This window comes from Pholis gunnellus (genome assembly GCF_910591455.1).
Source record: "Pholis gunnellus genome assembly, chromosome: 9".
Lineage (NCBI taxonomy): Eukaryota > Metazoa > Chordata > Actinopteri > Perciformes > Pholidae > Pholis > Pholis gunnellus.
In genome coordinates, this window is record NC_136535.1 from 13767049 (window position 1) to 13784448 (window position 17400).

Below are 17400 nucleotides of genomic sequence, written 5' to 3' on the forward strand. Positions count from 1 at the left end.
ATGAGGTCGCCCTATTTCCCAGCGAGGTCGGTGCTTTTTCACAAGGAGCCCAACGGAGTGACGTACAGAGTCCCGGCGCTGCTGTTCCTGTCCCGCTCCAGGACCTTCCTGGCCTTCTGTGAGGAGAGACTCAGCCCGTCCGACTCTCAGGCTCACCTGCTGGTCATGAGGAGAGGAACTTTCTACAGGAACTATGTGGAGGTCGGTGTTGAGTCACTGGCTCTGGACTTTGAAGTGTCCTGCTGATTTTAATTAAGGAAAAAGGAAAAGCACTTGTTTACTTGAGTAAGAGTAGCAGTTCCTTCAAAATGCACAGCTCCAAATTCAAGTTACTGATTTAAAAGCAACTATATACTGTAAATACACAAATAACAGGTAACACAGTCAGGTTTGAAAAGTTACAGAGAAAGAAAGCCTCAGATAATGAGGAAGTTCATTACAGTATATTCTCTGTATTTTCAGATAGAACAGCGTCATTAATCATACAGATACAATACAATAAGACATAAAAGTAAACAACAATAAAGTCAAGTCACTCCTTGGTGCTTGAGATTGATAAAGTAAAGACACATTGAATACAAACCATAACAATGATAGTGGTAAAAGAAGAACATTTCTATGTAAGTTTGTAAATGATGAGATTGGTGAGAAAATATGTGACCTAACACTTTAATTTTCCTTTCCTTTTGTGTGTGTCTATATAGCATTCTGCTACATCTGTTTAGATATAATGTAGAGTGATCATATCTTTTAGACTCGTCATTTCTAATCTCCTTTCCTTCTTCCTTTTCCTTGCTGCAGTGGGAGGACATGCGTGTCCTGGGCACTGCCTTCCTGCCAGGCCACCGGTCCATGAACCCGTGCCCGGTGTACGATGAGTTCACAAACACTCTCTTCCTGTTCTTCATCGCGGTCCTCGGCCACACCTCGGAGTCCTATCAGCTGGTGACGGGGAAGAACCTGACCCGTCTCTGCTACATCTGCAGCACTGATGACGGAGACACCTGGAGTCCTGTCACCGACCTAACCACGAGGGTCATCGGAGATACAATCAAAGGTCAGGGATACAAACAGGGAGAATCCACCACGAAACTTCCTTTGTGTTATTATGATTATTAAACACATAGAAAGATTTCTATTTAAAAGGGAGCTTCACTGATTTTACAGGTCTGGGGGGGGGGGGTAAACCCTTGAGGGGGCTGTGTGATATTTCCTTAAATTATGTCATTTGATTCAGCATCAGAGTTCGAAAGAAGTGAGCTCACCAGACCTCTGTAGCCTGCTCCTCATCTCTGCTTGAGGTTAGCAGTTAGAGGCTACATTAGCTGCAACTATAACACACAGTCTGCATTCTTGACTGAACTATAAGTGGACACGTTGCATTGTGGGTGATGTGGGCACCAGGCTTTGACAATGAAGAAGAATGCATGGAATTAAAGACAGATCCCCTCTCTGGTTCTGATGCATCAATTATGATCCTTTTTTTCTCTCGTTTAATTTAGGTGAATCCTATAAATCTGAAAATGCCCCCTTATCATGAATTGTCAGGTTAGAAAACAAAGAACAAATATCTGCTGCACAAAATTAAGATTATATAATCTGTAGATTTGTATTTTGGACTTTTCTCAAATCTTTGCCTCTCACTTATGAAATACTGAATAGTTTTATGTCTTCAGGACTCTAAAATTATTTAAATGACACACTTTGAACTGTTCACAACCAAATCATAGTCAGGCAACCTGAGATGAGTGGTCACAAGTAGATGTGGCTTTGTACTGACGGGTCACACATCATATCACAGTTCTGTCTCACTGCTGTAGAAACTAAAGAGAGACTTTCAATTAACAAATTAAAACCAAACGGAGCGATATTATTCCATGAAATCTATTGTAAGAATCACATTACACATATTTGTTTGTGCTTTAGGGTACCTTTTCTCTTTAATATATGATGTGATATAACTAAACCTGTTAAAGGATAGTTTCCCATTTCTTCCAAGTCTGTCACAAAACATTACTCACATCCTCATTACATACAATGAAATGTTTTGGGATGTTTTAGGATGCTGTGAATGTCCTAACTATGAAAAGATCCCTTCCTAAAGAGAAAACTACAATGATCAAAAACGGTTTCGTATTTGTCACTTCCTCCCCTGTCCCTGCAGAATGGGCCACCTTCGCCCTCGGCCCGGGTCACGGCATCCAGCTGAAGTCCGGCCGTCTGCTGGTTCCTGCCTACGCGTACCACATCGAGTGCAAAGAGTGCTTCGGACGGCTCTGCCAGACCACTCCCCACGCCTTCTGCTTCTACAGTGACACCCACGGGCGAACCTGGCGTTTCGGGGAGGCGGTGCCCGTGCCGGAGAGCGTGGAGTGTCAGATGGTGTCTGTGGATGAAGAGGACGGGACTAACGTGCTGTACTGTAATGCGCGCAGCCCTCTGGGGTACAGGGTGCAGGCCCTCAGTCTGGATGACGGAGCGGTGTTTCGGGAGGGGCAGCTGGTGCAGCGGCTGGTGGAGCCTGGAAATGGGTGTCATGGTAGCATTGTGGGATTCCCTGCACCGTTACATTTAAGTCACTCTCTTGACAATCACTTAGACCAACCTAAACATCACTCCAGACACTGGACATCCTGCATGACTGACTCAAATCACACCACCTCTGTTCCCACCAGCTCCTTGACACCCAATCATCCGTATTTCCTCACCCCCACCTGGGTGGTATACTCCCACCCAACATGGACCACTGGGCGCAGGGATCTGGGTTTGTACCTCAGCCTGTTTCCCCGTGATCCAGACAGTTGGCGTGGCCCCTGGGTGATCTACGAGGGCCCCAGCGCCTACTCTGACCTCGCCTATCTGGAGCTGCCCCCCTCTCTCGGTGCACCGCCCGCCGTGGCCTTCGCCTGCCTGTTCGAGTGCGGCACCAAAACAGCCTACGATGAGATCTGCTTCAGCATCTTCACCCTCTACGAGCTCATTGATAATCTGCCCCGGGAGGCACAGCTGGGACACAACAACTCTGAACGTAAACGACAGCAGGATCAAGTCTCTGAGACGGATCGTACGAGTGGACAGGACGGTCAGAGAACAGCAGCTTTCCATCAGGCGCCCCGTGTGAAGAAGAAGAGCAAGTTGACTAAGATGTGCTCGGTGTCTTGAATATAGTTTTTCACCTTTTAATACAGCGTTAAAGTCCAGTAACTGTTTTCTATTCACACTCAGTGGGCACTTTATTATATGCACCTTTATCATTGAATCGAACTGTTCTGCCATAAAGTCTGCGATGCTTAATTTACGACGGAGCGGTTTTATTTACCTGCAAAAGATCGTACAGGTTTATCTAGTAACGTACGAGTGTGAATTAGACGTCAATATATATTAGACTGTGGAATGAACGAGTATTCCACACAGGGAATCTCAAGGGGAATATTTCTCCTCTTTCATCTTCATCAAAATTAATTGATCAAAAAATGTAATTCAAGATTTTCAACCAAAATACAAAACCTAATTTTGAAATACAGCAGAGCAGAATAAGCCGTGGTTGCTTATTATCTCAGTCTGTGGTTCATGAACAATCTGTGAACAATATAAGATCTACAATTCTGAGAAGCTGGTAATGTTTTCCTGTGATCAGCCCACTTCTCTGGATGTTTTCAGAACTCTCCTTTTCTAATCTTGAATCTTAAACTGTGTAGATTTTGCATCCTAAGGGCCCCAAATTGCCAGAACGTGTTGAATTTGGCTCAGTGAGCGTCCTGCTACATTGTTCTTTGGCACGCTGTGGACCAGGCGAAGCTGCAACCCATCAAGCTCACATAGTAATCACAGCTGCTCTAATTGGATAACTGTTCTTAAACTAATCAGATCTTCTCTTTAGGCTGCTGAAACATTTAGCGGCCGACAGCTTAAGTGAGTTGCATGACAGCGAACGAAGAACAGAACCAGATAGAGTGGAGCAGTTTGTTTAGATAAGAGGGGAACAAAATAAACAGGTTGTGCCAAGAAGACAGGACGATCTGGACAGCCTCGACTTTCTGCTCCCACCTCCTCTTACATAAGTCCACACTGATAGAAGGGTCATTTCCCTTCCTGCGCTCTTTCACAGAAGTGGTTTTTCCCTTTTCTCTAGCATCTGTGTGTTACAGCCTCCTATGATGAGTCTGAGGATCATCGTTGTTCTGGCTGTGCTAACTGGGGTAACTGGGAGCCCCGGAGTGACGATCAGGCCTGAAGCTGACCCCGCGGACATGACGGCTCATCCCAACAGCGTTCCAGAGACGGTGGCGGCAACCGAGAACTTTGGACAGGTGACCGGTTTGTAATCGTCTTGTTTTTCTGGTGTTTTGTAGCTGATCAATTGCGTTGTTAATGTGAAATATCCAAAAACTGCCACACAGAATGCTGCTGAACAAGAAGAATCAGGTGTTTGTTGTTGAGGCATACATTATCTGTACAGAACTACACTTTAAAAGACGGGTATATATATATATATATATATATATATATATATATATATATATATATATATCTTTGTTGCAGTCATTATTACATCATAACCAGTCTGTACATAGTACAAAAGCCATTACAAGTCAAATCACTGAGCTTTCCTCTTTAACAAGATCAAATGCTGCTAAAATCAAAGTAATAAATAGGTTTTTTTAGAGGGGTCAGACATTAGGGAGAAAAAATGCTCAAACTACAAAACAAGTTTTTCATGGCTCCACAAATGAACGCCTTATTGTCACGTCACGGATGACGATGATGATGATGGGCAGAAATGTGTGTGAAGATGAGGGACGGTGGTCACAGTCCTGCAGTATACATTTGGGTAGATCTGACAGTTCTTTAGCTCTTCCACTTGTTCTTCTTTGCGGGCAGCTGTCCTGTTGCCTCCAAGTATTTGTGGACGAGTTCCTCTTGCGAGGCTGGCAGGCAGGGCTGATATCTGCTGAAATCCATGGTGTACTCCCCTTTTCCCTGAATAAACAATAGATAGAGGATGTTAGTCTTTCAAATTATAATGGCAACTATGGCAGTTGTTTTGAATGTTAAGACTCCTCTGTAGTGATTGGAGGATATTGTGCCAACAACAATTAGAGAAGACTGCAAATTCCTGGATTTGTATTACTTTAATTTACAATCAAATATCCTTTAACAGACGCTAGAATTAATCATCCAAATGTGATTGTAAACATGGTTAGTGTAATAACACAGGAGTTTACCGAGCATTTCTCTTTATGAGACCACCTGATCTGGACCATAATGGACTAAACATATGGAGGTTCAACTTACTTCAGTACAAGAGCGTAGTTCTGTGGCGTAACCAAACATATCGTTTAGTGGAACCTGTTGGGAGAAACGAGCTGAAATTAGTCCAATACAAATGATGGTGAAGGATGACAGGACAACTGCTGCAAGACTTCAGATACACGCGGTATGTGAATGATTAAACGCTGGACTCACATCAGCGTACAGAGTGAAGTATCCCTCCGCTCCGTCCTGTCCCGAGATGACACCATGCCGCCGGTTTACACCAGCAATGACTGTCCCCTGGAACTCCTGCGGTGCAACGATTTCCACAGACATGATTGGCTCCAGGATGGTCGTGTTGGCTTTCTCCATCGCTAAGGGGGAGCGTATGGAAGGCGGTGTTAACGTGTGCCGGCAACGGAATGAAACAGGAGGTCAGATCTAACGCAACCCTCACCTTGCTTTAGAGCGCCCTCTCCTGCACGGATGAAGGAGATCTCGTTGGAGTCCACCATGTGATTCGCTCCATCTTCCAGGAGGAACCGGACTCCTGAGATCCTGTGCCCGCTCAGGGGCCCCTTCTCACAGGCCTCCCTGAAGCCCTGCGGCATGATGGGAATAAACAAGCATTGATAGACAAAATCGAGTGTACGGCTTTCACTTAGTGTTCATGCGAATCCTGTTATTTCAAAGCTCACTGTGACAACATTAAAGTTAGGAAGACTAACCTTTTCAACAGCTGGAACAAACTGCTTCGGGATGTTGGTTCCAACAGTCTGGTCTTCAAACTCCAGCTTGGTGTGATGCTCTGGCTCAAGAGGCTCAAGGACTCCGATAACTTTACCGTACTGCCCAGAGCCGCCGCTCTGCTTCTTGTGCGTGAAGTCAAACCTGCAGAAAAATGCAGTGGAACCAGCCGTCAACCAGAGTCCACTCTGTTTAAGCCTCTCTGTACATTTCTATTGGTAATGGAGGCGGCTGTGTCTCTGGTTATGAACACTTTTTTAAGTTCCCGCCCAACCAGATGCACCAATCACATTACAGTACAAACATCATTGGTCAGTAACAAAAATACAACTTATAACTATAACTGCAAATAAAAAACTTTTCGATAAAATCTAAATTTCTTCTTTTGCACGATTACAATTTTTGACCAAGTAAGTACATGAGTCAAAACAAACACCAAGCATTTGTACACAATCATCTCTAAGATAAACAAAATTGTAATTACATGGATTAGTGAAGAAGATTGGCCATTTGATCAAATCTGACTGATCCACATTTGCTTCCATTGCCTGTTATCTAAAGCCGATTCTATAGGACGGAAACATCAGAAAAGAGCTCTGTCTCTTTAAAAAGGGGGCAGTCCTCCCTCACTTCTGGTGTAAGAGGAAGTGGGAAGTGATCTTTCCACTTGCATGAGGAGCGGAGGGCAGATAAGTTTCCACCTGCCAAAGTAACAGGCAGGGAGTAGCAGCATTTCAGTCACAGGCAAGATCATACTCCTTTTATTTAATTCAGTTTTCAGCTGTACACCTCTTACCCCTGTACTTCTACTTATTTGCTTTCCTTTCCCCTCAATGGATGTTCTGCTTGTGTCTGAATCTTTCCTACTCTGGACACAAACCGACCCGAGACAGAAGGCTCCACCCTGCTGACACCTGAGGGTCAAAGTCCTTCAGGGGTTAGAGGCCCATCCCGGCTCATTAAAGCAGCTTCACTTTGAAGTCTTTTCATGATTCCCTCTCTCACTCTACTTTCTTTTTCTCTGGAACAACAGCAGGAGGTACCAGGGGAAGAGGAGGCTGAAGAGGATGTGATGGCGACTGGAGAGCTGAACCCCAATCACTACCCAGCTCAGAGGGCAGCCAAAGTGGTCCAACACTACCTCAACACCCACTACGGCTCTCCGTTCAGGCTGTTCGGACTGCACAGTGTCTACAGTGGAAACGCAGAGGTCAGCTGAACTGAAACGGTTGTAGTTTAGTTTACAGTGACTTTCTAACGTCTATAAACTCTGGTTATTTGTGACTTCTCTTTTAGGATGTGGCAGAATCTGGAAGGAGGTATCAGCTGGAGCTCTCGGTGCAGGAGATCATCAGCAATGTAAGATATGATTATACGTCCCACAGTGACATTTACACACGGGTTAGATACAGGCCTTCAGTCTAGAGTGGGTTCATTAACATATTGGGTCGTTTTCACAAATGTGCCTTAGATCTGGTTTAGATTCTGAATTCGTCAGTAAATGTCCAGTAAATAAAAAAGTGCCTTAAAATAGAGCAAACATGGAATAACTAATGACAAAGCCTGTTCCTGAATCATTGAAGACCTTTGACCCCTCTGCTCTGCCAGGTTTACTTAAAAGCTCATTTGGTTCGTCTGTGAAAGAAATCTAAATTCACTTCTCAAATAGGGAAATACAATCCGTGTCTAACTCGCTGCATTTACTGTCAACATTTCAACATTTGATGGCATTGCATTCACAATGTGCTGGTGGAAAGGTATTTTAAGCAGTAATCTCTGGCTTTACGGTGGGCAGGTTTGACAAGATTTAACTAAACAGCAGATGAAAGGAGGCAGTGTGGTGCAACCTTGACTCACTTGCTTGGCCTACGCCTTTGCTCTGTATACTCCCCTCCACTTTTGTCTTATCAACCCTGTTTTTTTTTTTCTCTATTTGCTTCTGTTTAATCCACCGTCCCCCCTTTTCAAAAACAAACAAAGACTACAGGGAAATGCTCTGCAGAGGTTTTGTTTCCGAGAGGAGAACAGCAGCGCTCGCCTCAGGTCCAGGTCTCGTGTGAGGAGCTCCTTAAAATCAACACCAAAGCTCAGGAGGAGGCCTTGTTCCAAAAGTACAAAATGAACCAGAGCCTGCTGTCGGCACAAAATCTACCTGGTATGTACAAGAAAAGAAACTCTGCGGACTATTCCCTCGGAATTGACACACAAACTCACATATTGCACAACATCTGCCGTTTCAAATTGCGGCATTTTGAGGATTTCAACATTTAGTATTTCTGTTTTCTGCGTGTTCCTACGCTGACCTTGTGAACCCCGATGGAGTAATATCCCGTTTATTATGAGCTCACACAGTTTGTTTACATGACAAGTCTGTATGTGGCATAAACAAGCTCCACTCGTACATACAAACTAACTTCCTGACGCTCTGACCAACAGACAGCTACGGTCACATTGAACCCGACAACAAGCCTCTCTGGCACCTCGGCATCGTGGCCTCCAGCTCCGTCATGCTGAATGAATCCACTGAAAACACTCTGTACAACATGGCTCAGGTAGCCAACATCACGCAGCTGGTACGTTTGTTTTATCGGTCACTGGGTCCGATTATTAATCTTAGATTGATGAGTAGAGAGATAATGAAAATATAAGAATCTGCACAATCTATTAACTGTATTACAGTCACAGGTTTTCTCTCATTTGGCTGCATTTTTCTATTGTCTGCTGCAGGCGACTGAGAACGAAGAGCTGAAGTTTGACTGTCACATACTGCTGCATGAGATGGTGTCCCAGGTAACACACACACACACACACACACACACACACACACACACACACACACACACACACACACACACACACACACACACACACACACACGATGTATTTATTAATCTATAACATAACTGAGGAACTAGATGGCTTACACATCTTAACATTTCTTGTTCAGACTAATGCAACTAAAGAAAAACTATTTTTTAATCATTTAACAGTGATTTGAATTTTCAATGAAAGCTAATTTATGACACTGTAAATGGTAAATGTTTGCTATATTTTCTTGATAAATAACTACAATTATTAGTTGTTTATCAGAATAAGTTGATAAAGCAGCTAATAACTTCAGTACTGGTGGCATCCGGCAGTAAACTGGCACGAGTTTGTTGAGAAGAAGACTTACTCTCATGCTAGAGATGCAGTTAGTGAGGTTTTAATACTTATATATATTGTGTTGATCTGACAATCTGTTATTTTGGCAGGAAATCATTCACTGGAAGCTGCTGTTCACCTGGTCTCCTCCAGAGGGAGTGAAAGTGCTGCAGATGGAACAGCTGCCACACTGCCACCATTGTGAAAAACCTCCAAACACAAACTAAACTTCTGACATCCATCACACTGCTAGAACAACCAAAACAACATTGTGATGCTCCCATTCTGTATTCGAATATTGGAGACCATAAATGCTGCATGTAAAAAGCCATCATATATAATGATGATATCCTTACATTGTGCTACGTTTGTAGTACTTTTGGTATTGTATTTTAGTCAAAATAAACTGTTTATACAATTTTTGTGTGTGTGTGTCAGCACTTACTGTACAGGGCTGGTGATGGACTCTCTGAAAGCTACTTTGGGCTTTCCCATCACACAGAGACAGTTGTATTCCCTCTCCATCCTCTGAAACAACGAACCAAAACAAGAATAAACCCACAGACACAGCTCGGATATGTCAGGTTTATTATAATAGGTAATACATTCCAACATAAGGATAGAGAGGATTTCCTTAAGTCTGGAGATCTTACACCAAATACACTGAAGCTCAGTAGCGTTTAGTTTGTGGTGCAGCAATGTCTGCAAAAAGACATTTCTTCATCTCCATAGAGAGACAATGAAGAGCAAGGAGTTCTAAAAACTGTCATCTTTACAAAAATTATCTATTATTAGTTACTTTTTAGTTATCTGACCTGATCTGATCTGATCTCAAAATCTCCACAAATTGAAAATAATATGATAAAAAGCAGCACCAGTAAGAGACAATATATGTCCGAATGTATCAAACATGCAGAACATCCTCTGGTACCTGTGAGTAGATTTCAAGATGCAGCTCTCCCATTCCCGAGATGATGGTTTCTTTGCTCTCGGTGTCAAAATGCACTCTAAAGGTTGGGTCTTCCCTGGTGAAACGGTTAATACCTTTGGAGAATTTATCCAGGTCATTCTGGTCAGAAGCAGGATGACAAGAGGAGAGCAGAGTTAATAGATGAGATTTAGACTGTAGAGACAGTATGTTTGGGTAAATTAAAGTATTGTTTTTACCTTGTTGGCTGGCTTCATTGACATGGAAATGACAGCCTCTGGGACGTGAATTGACTCCTGTGGGACAGAATGATAACAAATGAGCACAATATTCTCCTCATATCTTGGCATAAAGAAGGCAAAGAGGGATGCTTTCTAAGACGTTACGCACCATGGAGAGGTTAGCGCTGGTCCTGGATGTAAAAGTGTCTCCGCTGGCGCAGTCAATCCCAAACAGAGCACAAATGTCTCCTGCATAAACCTCATCCACATCCTGAAAACAGCATGGATGGAAAGGAAATGATGGGAAACAAGAGGACAAGATGTTAATTTCCAGGACTGATTGAAAGGTCTTATTATATACAGACATATAGGACTGGACAGTAAACAGTTTCATGTCTTGTTTTGATGTGAGAGATGGAAATAGTCTGGTGTCACAGGGGATGTGGTTGTTATCTACACACTTGAGTGGTGCCAAAAGAGGAACCTAACCATTTTGACAAGTCATGGAGCTTAAACAGAAAACCACAAACGGAAAACTTTGACCTCCGACATGCTGCTGACGTCGACTTGTTCTCACCTCCAACTGGTCAGCGTGGAGACGCACGAGCCTCTGAACTCTGACTTTCTTGCTGGTGCGTGTGTTGTAGATGTACTCGCCCTTCTTCAGACAGCCCTGGTACACCCGCACATACGTCAGCTGGCCAAACCTCCCCGCCTGATAGTGAGAAAGCGCCACAGGAAACAACAAAGCATGACGGATTAAGACATTCCTCTTGCGCACAATTGCAAAAATAAAGATAGAGTCGAATTTTACCTCCAGTTTGAAGGCCAGGCCAACATACGGTTTTGTAGAGTCTCTTGCCGCGTCCATTTGAATCTTTGATGTTTCGCTGACAGCTCTAATAGGTGAAAAACCCACTGACGTTAAGAGCACAAACATCCTCAGGAAGGATACTATGAATAGAACCTGGTCCGTACTCACTCGTCATTGAGGATTGCATAGTTTTTGACTTCAGTGGGGTTTGGCAAGTAATCCAGGACAGCGTCCAGTAGAGGCTGGACGCCCTTGTTCTTCAACGCTGTGCCCACCAACACCGGTGTGAAGAGACGCTGCACTGTGGCCCTGCGGATTGCGGCCTAAAAGACAGTGAAGTGACACAAGAGTGTTTTTTATTCTTCATTCACTCACACAAAGGACAAACCCTGCTGACATCATGTTGGCGACATTCTTATGTAAACTAACACGCATGTAAAGACAACGGGTAATATCTAGGTCAGCAAAAATGGCCGACGTGTCGTATGATAAGTCGATAATGTAAATATCGTGACAGGCCTCAGCATGTTTGCGTGCTGACATTAGTTTAGCTCACGCATGGCTGTAGAGTCTTTAGTCTTATCTACTTGTAATGTCAAGAAATGATTGTGAAACGTATTTTAAAACTGTGAGTCATAGTTTGACAGGAAGTGAGGTGCTACTGCTTTTACTGAGAGAGATAAATACGGTTCTATGTTTTCATTAAAACAAAAACATTGGCACTTTATCAGAAACATTGAAGGCCTTGTTATAATTTTCTGAAAACACTTAGATTTCACACATGTGCTCTCTCTCTTTTAAAGACACACACCTTCAGGTCGTCATTGGTTGGAATCTTTTCCTCTAAGAACATCTCTCCCAAGGCTTCATCAGCGTTGGCCACACACTCCACAAGCTCCTGCCTCCGGTCCGCAGCCTCAGCACGGAAATCTGCCGGGATCTCATCGTAGCGGATGTTTTGACTGCAGGGAGGAGTAAACTGTTTGAATCATATTGTTCAGGAACACAATCTCAGAAATTGTGACACAGGGGTAGAAATGAACCTCTGTAATCTGACAGATGCTGATTTGAATGGTTGTTGATCCCTGTAGGTCTCATAATTCTACTGAAGCTAAGCTGTCATCAATCAGTCTCATATGTGGTGATTATTGCTGCTAAACTACTCTGTAACAGAAACAGATCTGTTCATGTTCAAGCTACCACCACGGCAATCCCTCACCCGAAAGGTCCTTCGAAATACATGGTGCGCTCCTCTACCAGGTCGATGATGCCGCGTATGTTCCCCTCCAGGCCGATGGGGATGCTCACGAAGGCCGCGTTGTGTTTCAGCTTGGTTCTGAGGAAGGCAAAGAAACAGTCTGAAGTGAGAAGAGAAACACAGGAAGGAAAACCACAGCCGATGACAACATTGTTTGTGGAATGATGATTTCATGAGAGCTAAAAAGAGAGGCACGGAGCTTCAGCTGGTTACTGTGTGTGGCATAAAAACACAGCTGCAGCGAGTCTCCCTTCTAATTTCCGTTGCATCCACGTCTGTGTTTGGTCTATTTAAAACTATTAACTTAGCAAAAATCCAGGAAAGGCATACTGGATGGATGTAGAAGTTACATTTAAACGAACTATCACGCAAAAGGAGCTGGGAGATATATTGATTTAAATCTGAATTGTGATCTGATCTGGGTTTTCTATTGTCATATGATGATTATCATGTTTTAGCCGGTTTTACGAGCTGTGTTGTAACTTCATAACAACCTCTGACTGCCTGCTGAATGAATGAAATAGTAATGATACAGCATCCATCGGTTTGGCAGACATAAGCACACAACTAGTGATTAAAACATATTGTTTTAATACATAAATATCATCTATGTGAGGTATCAAGTAAATAGATTATGATGGTTCTATGTGTAAATGATCAGGAGCACTCTGGTATGCATGTGCATGTATTTACTGCGAGCGTGTAACTTACCTCATCTGTTGCAGGGCTCGGCTGGGGTTGGCGCCCATGCGGTCCAGCTTGTTGATGAAGGTGAGGAAGGGGACGTTGTAGCGCTTCATCTGTCTGTTCACCGTCATGGTCTGACACTGGACCCCCCCCACCGCACACAGGACCAGCACGGCTCCGTCCAGCACCCGCAGCGCTCGCTCCACTTCGATGGTAAAGTCCACGTGACCTGGAGAGACAACGTGGACAGCGATGTTCAGAGAAAGAAAAAAAGACTTTGTAAAGGCTGGTAAAGACTCATCATTTTGGACACTTCAGCAGGGCCGACCCTCGCTGACACGGTGGCTAGAAGCTGCACAGTCCAGGAAAGCACAACAGCCTCTATCATAAGCACAGATAAAACTAATTATATTTACATCTATTATTGCATTTGAGTAACTTTTTCTGTTATTTTACCTTTCTAATTTCCTGGACAAAACAACCACGAGTGAGACACAACAAGAACTTGTCTTTCTTGCATCTGACATGAAATGTTACATGATTTGCATCTCTAAAGCACAATATCACCTGAGATGGTGTGGACCTAAAAAGGACACATGACTGTCCAAGTCAGAGAAATGAAACCCATTGATCATCAATGTTGTCTTGACTTAGGATTTAAGACTAGAAATGTGTACCAGAGAGCCTGCATTACAAACTGGGGGCATTTGGCTGAAGGATATTTAGCAGGCAGATAGATAGGGTCTAATAAAGAGACATGATCAAGTTGCATCATGGGAAATCTCTGTTCTGCTTTTGGAGCTTGACCCATATGATGATCGAAGGTATCTCAGCAGCTCCGATTTTTTAAACTGTCCCCAAACTTGAATGAAGACCAGTACTAAACCATTGGATTAGAAAAGGTAAATATTACCTATTTGTAACCAAATGACCACATACAGGAGGTCATAATGAGCAAACTCTTGTCCCCAGGAGACCCAAATCAAATACAACTTGTAATACCTGGTGTGTCAATGATGTTTATGTTGTGATTCTTCCACACGGTGTATGTAGCAGCGGACTGGATGGTGATGCCTCTCTGTCTCTCCAGCTCCATAGAGTCCATAGTGGCTCCTACACCGTCCTTCCCCTTCACCTACACACCGCAGAGGAGGAAAGCAGTCCATGAATGATGAACTGTGCACCTGTAAACCTCACCTGACAGCAAGCACGTGGGCCCATCCCGGCGTTCACCTCGTGAATATGTGCTATTTTGCCGGTGTAATAGAGGACACGCTCGGTCAGGGTGGTCTTCCCTGAGTCGATGTGAGCTGAGATCCCGATGTTGCGGATCCTCTCGTTGGGAAAGAAACCAGAGGAGCATGTCCGACAGCTGTTGATGAGCACCTGTTGAGACGAAACAGATTAGATCAATAATCAACCCCCGTCTGTCTGTTTACCGATTGTGAAATGCGATGGGCTGATGGCAGAGTTTTGGGAGTCTTGATGTCAAATCAGTTCAACAGCAGTAAGCTACCCAATGTTACCTTTTTAAGAGTGACGCTTCCTGGCGCCAAAAGATGCGTTTTTGCCAAACACAACCCCGCTTGTAATACTCTCATGTTGACGACTGCTTGGTCGGGCAAAGCGTGGTCGTATTCCTCCTTCTTTACACAACCCCCGACTCAGACAACCCGGTGAATGTCACGCCGGGGCCCTGATGGTTGTGAAACGCTACTTCCGCATCTACGGAGGCTTAGATGGACCAAAATTACACGTTTGCGTTGCGTTGCAAAGATACTTTAAAAAGAAGCAAAGTAGCAATGAAGGAAAAGGCATGTGTGTGTGTGTGTTTGTGTGTGTGTGTGTGTGTGTGTGTGTGAATGAATGATGTCGATGTTATTTGTTCTGTTTAAGGTTAAAAGTCACATCAAACAATAAATAAATAAATAAAGACAACGTTATGAAATAAACAATTCACTTCGGAAAGTTTTAGGATTGTAAAATGGTATGGCAAATTAAAAAGAGAGCCCTTTTAATAATAATAATAATAATAATAATAATAATAATAATAATAATAATAATTGTTCATTGTAATTGGATTAAGTTAGAATGATTTCTTAAGTTATTTCACAATTTAGTTGTCCATATACATCTATGGGACTGTCAACATGTGTGTGATAACCATTCATTAGCCTGCGTGTTTTATAATTTCACGTACGTTATTTAGAGTGTCAACAGAGTGAAAATAAATGTTGCTCATTTGAAATGTCCTCAATAAAGATTTTATATTTTTTTTGGAAGCAGACTATTTGAGTGGCTACAGTGAAAAATATCCAAGGTGTAAGTGAAGGCAGCACTTTTAAATACCGTCTTATGTCGCGTGCAGTACACCATCAATGGTGCAGTCTGTTTGTACCGTTTTGATAGAAACAATATAAAAGTAGTTTCAGTTACTTCAGGTGTCAGTTGAAGTGTCGGAGTTAGTGGAGCTGCCGCTGTTTTGACAAGCGTTTCCTCTTTCACTTCAACCACATGCTGATACTACATAACACACACACACACACACACACACACACACACACACACACACACACACACACACACACACACACACACACACACACACACACACAAACACACACACACACACACACACACACACACACACACAAACATACCGAGCTGAGCAAACAAGCCGCAGACACCTCCCCTTCAAATCCTGCTGTAACGTTATAAACCTCCACATCTCTGTCAGCCTTTAACAGCTGCTTCACACACACACACACCAGAGGAGGAACTCAGGATCAGTCTGGTACGTTTCTGCTGATATGTTTCGTGTAATGTGATTTTAGCTGTCTCCTAAAGTACAGAAATATTTTTAATCTTCTGCCTATTTAAAGTCAGCTTTTAGAAGTCATGAAGCAATATTGGTGTCTCTGTATATTTAAAACAAATAATGTATGTCTTCAAAATGGAAAGTATTCTTAAAACAGATTGTTGAGTGATTAGCATGAAACAAAAATAAATACATATTTATTTTTGTAGAGCAAAAGTGGTCTCCACCGTGGCCACATGTGGCTGCAGATTACACAAATATAGATGACTGTGCGTGAGTGGTTATTGGATTTGACTGTCATGTATAGATATTTTTTATAGTTTAATGTTTGTCAAGGAGGGACCATTGTCTCTTAAAGAATGTGTAACTGTTTGAATGTGTGTGTGGGTGTGTGTGTATTGCGTCAAAGAATCCATTCAATGTCAGCATGGCACAGGACTCTATCATTCCTCCCGGTGTGAGTCATTATGTATGATTATTTATGATTTTGATTACACAAGAATGTACTCAAATGTGTGTGTTTGTGTGTGTGTGTGTGTGTGTGTGTGTGTGTGTGTGTGGTGCACGATGAGCTGTTCTTTCCATTGTTATCCTTCCTGTCCTGTTTCCTTTCTGTGAGCATTCCTTCCTTACAGCAGGGCGACAGTAAAGGACAGTGAATAACACTCAGCCTGCGACACATGAGAAATTATTTCAATGTTTCCAGTGTGATGAAGAGTGTCTTTTAATAGGCAAAAACCTGCAATCTTGTGGAAAATATTGATGTGAAAACAGCAGATTGTGAATAGCTACCAGCAGGGTGGAATTCATGACTACTGCATAGAGAATTGCATCATTCACCTTGAAGTTTTTTACATTTTACCAACTAAAATTCACTATCAATTGGGACCAAACAGAGGCTGAAGCACATACACTGTTTGTATTTGATGTGTGTGGACATGCCTGCCTGTGTTGGACACATACAGTAATTAGTGCTCGATTGATTAGTCGATTAAGCTTTTTGTTGATTACATCACCTTTAATCAGTCAATAACTGATTCAAGTTATCTTTTAACATCTTTGGGGTTTATATGACAATGCTGAAGTGATACAACAAGCTTACCTGAACAAGAGCCTGTGTCCAGACACAGGAGGGCAGTATTACTAGTGAAACTGAGTCTGAAACGCCCTGAAACCGTAAACATTTCTTTGCACTCAACTGTTTTATTGTCATATTTAAATCACTCCTCATGTCATATTTTCCTGGAACTATACTCTCGTTGATTTGACCCCCCCCCCCCCCCCCCCCATCAACTATTTTTCCTGGGAGCCTGCTCATATCTGACTTCCAGAACTGATAAATCACTGATTAATTGTCATTGTTGAGCCAGAAAGTGTGATTAATGACAGACAGTGTTTACTGGGTCTGTTATGCAGGTGCTTTTATGTGTTAATGATTACATTTTCAGTCTGATTAATGAGTTTAAAAGCAAGGGAGTGTTTTCGGTACATTGGGCTATTGCTCATGCATGTGTGTGCCAAATTATTCAT

The 17400-nt window shown here is 42.9% G+C and overlaps 3 protein-coding genes across 4 annotated transcripts; 2 read left to right on the top strand and 1 right to left on the bottom strand.

The window, feature by feature from the left end:
- Nucleotides 1–3162, top strand: neu4 (sialidase 4; the record flags this gene model as incomplete). The annotated part of the gene is made up of 3 exons (XM_079166463.1): nt 1–201; nt 802–1057; nt 2165–3162. 3 exons carry the CDS (start codon nt 1–3, stop codon nt 3160–3162), a joined length of 1455 nt encoding a protein of 484 aa, XP_079022589.1.
- Nucleotides 3163–4105: 943 nt separating this feature from the next.
- Nucleotides 4106–9564, top strand: lxn (latexin). 2 transcript variants are annotated; one of them, XM_079165683.1, is made up of 7 exons: nt 4106–4310; nt 7034–7210; nt 7297–7359; nt 7981–8155; nt 8437–8573; nt 8728–8790; nt 9255–9564. In XM_079165683.1, exons 1-7 carry the CDS (start codon nt 4155–4157, stop codon nt 9369–9371), a joined length of 888 nt encoding a protein of 295 aa, XP_079021809.1. In that variant the 5' UTR covers nt 4106–4154; the 3' UTR covers nt 9372–9564. The 2 variants fall into 2 exon arrangements, with proteins under 2 accessions (XP_079021809.1, XP_079021810.1); XM_079165684.1 differs by having other exon boundaries at nt 7037–7210.
- gfm1 (G elongation factor, mitochondrial 1) lies at nt 4429–14726 on the bottom strand. The gene is made up of 18 exons (XM_079165682.1): nt 14579–14726; nt 14286–14438; nt 14055–14187; nt 13077–13281; nt 12327–12443; nt 11919–12069; nt 11276–11430; nt 11108–11192; nt 10871–11008; nt 10463–10564; nt 10312–10368; nt 10076–10213; nt 9590–9672; nt 5982–6144; nt 5711–5855; nt 5467–5627; nt 5296–5349; nt 4429–4980 (listed from the first exon to the last, which is right to left on the bottom strand). Exons 1-18 carry the CDS (start codon nt 14651–14653, stop codon nt 4849–4851), a joined length of 2247 nt encoding a protein of 748 aa, XP_079021808.1. The 5' UTR covers nt 14654–14726; the 3' UTR covers nt 4429–4848.
- Between the last annotated feature and the right edge of the window lie 2674 nt (nt 14727–17400).

Bases quoted from the DNA above. Each gene is read 5' to 3' on its own strand.
- lxn (XM_079165683.1), top strand. From the start codon at position 4,155: ATGATGAGTCTGAGGATCATCGTTGTTCTGGCTGTGCTAACTGGGGTA. The intron at 7,360-7,980 runs GTAAGATATGAT...AAACAAACAAAG, and splicing joins TGCAGGAGATCATCAGCAAT to ACTACAGGGAAATGCTCTGC. The intron at 8,574-8,727 runs GTACGTTTGTTT...TGTCTGCTGCAG, and splicing joins TAGCCAACATCACGCAGCTG to GCGACTGAGAACGAAGAGCT.
- gfm1 (XM_079165682.1), bottom strand. From the start codon at position 14,653: ATGAGAGTATTACAAGCGGGGTTGTGTTTGGCAAAAACGCATCTTTTG. The intron at 10,369-10,462 runs GTGCGTAACGTC...TCTGTCCCACAG, and splicing joins CCAGCGCTAACCTCTCCATG to GAGTCAATTCACGTCCCAGA. The intron at 5,350-5,466 runs GTGAGTCCAGCG...TTCTCCCAACAG, and splicing joins ACTTCACTCTGTACGCTGAT to GTTCCACTAAACGATATGTT.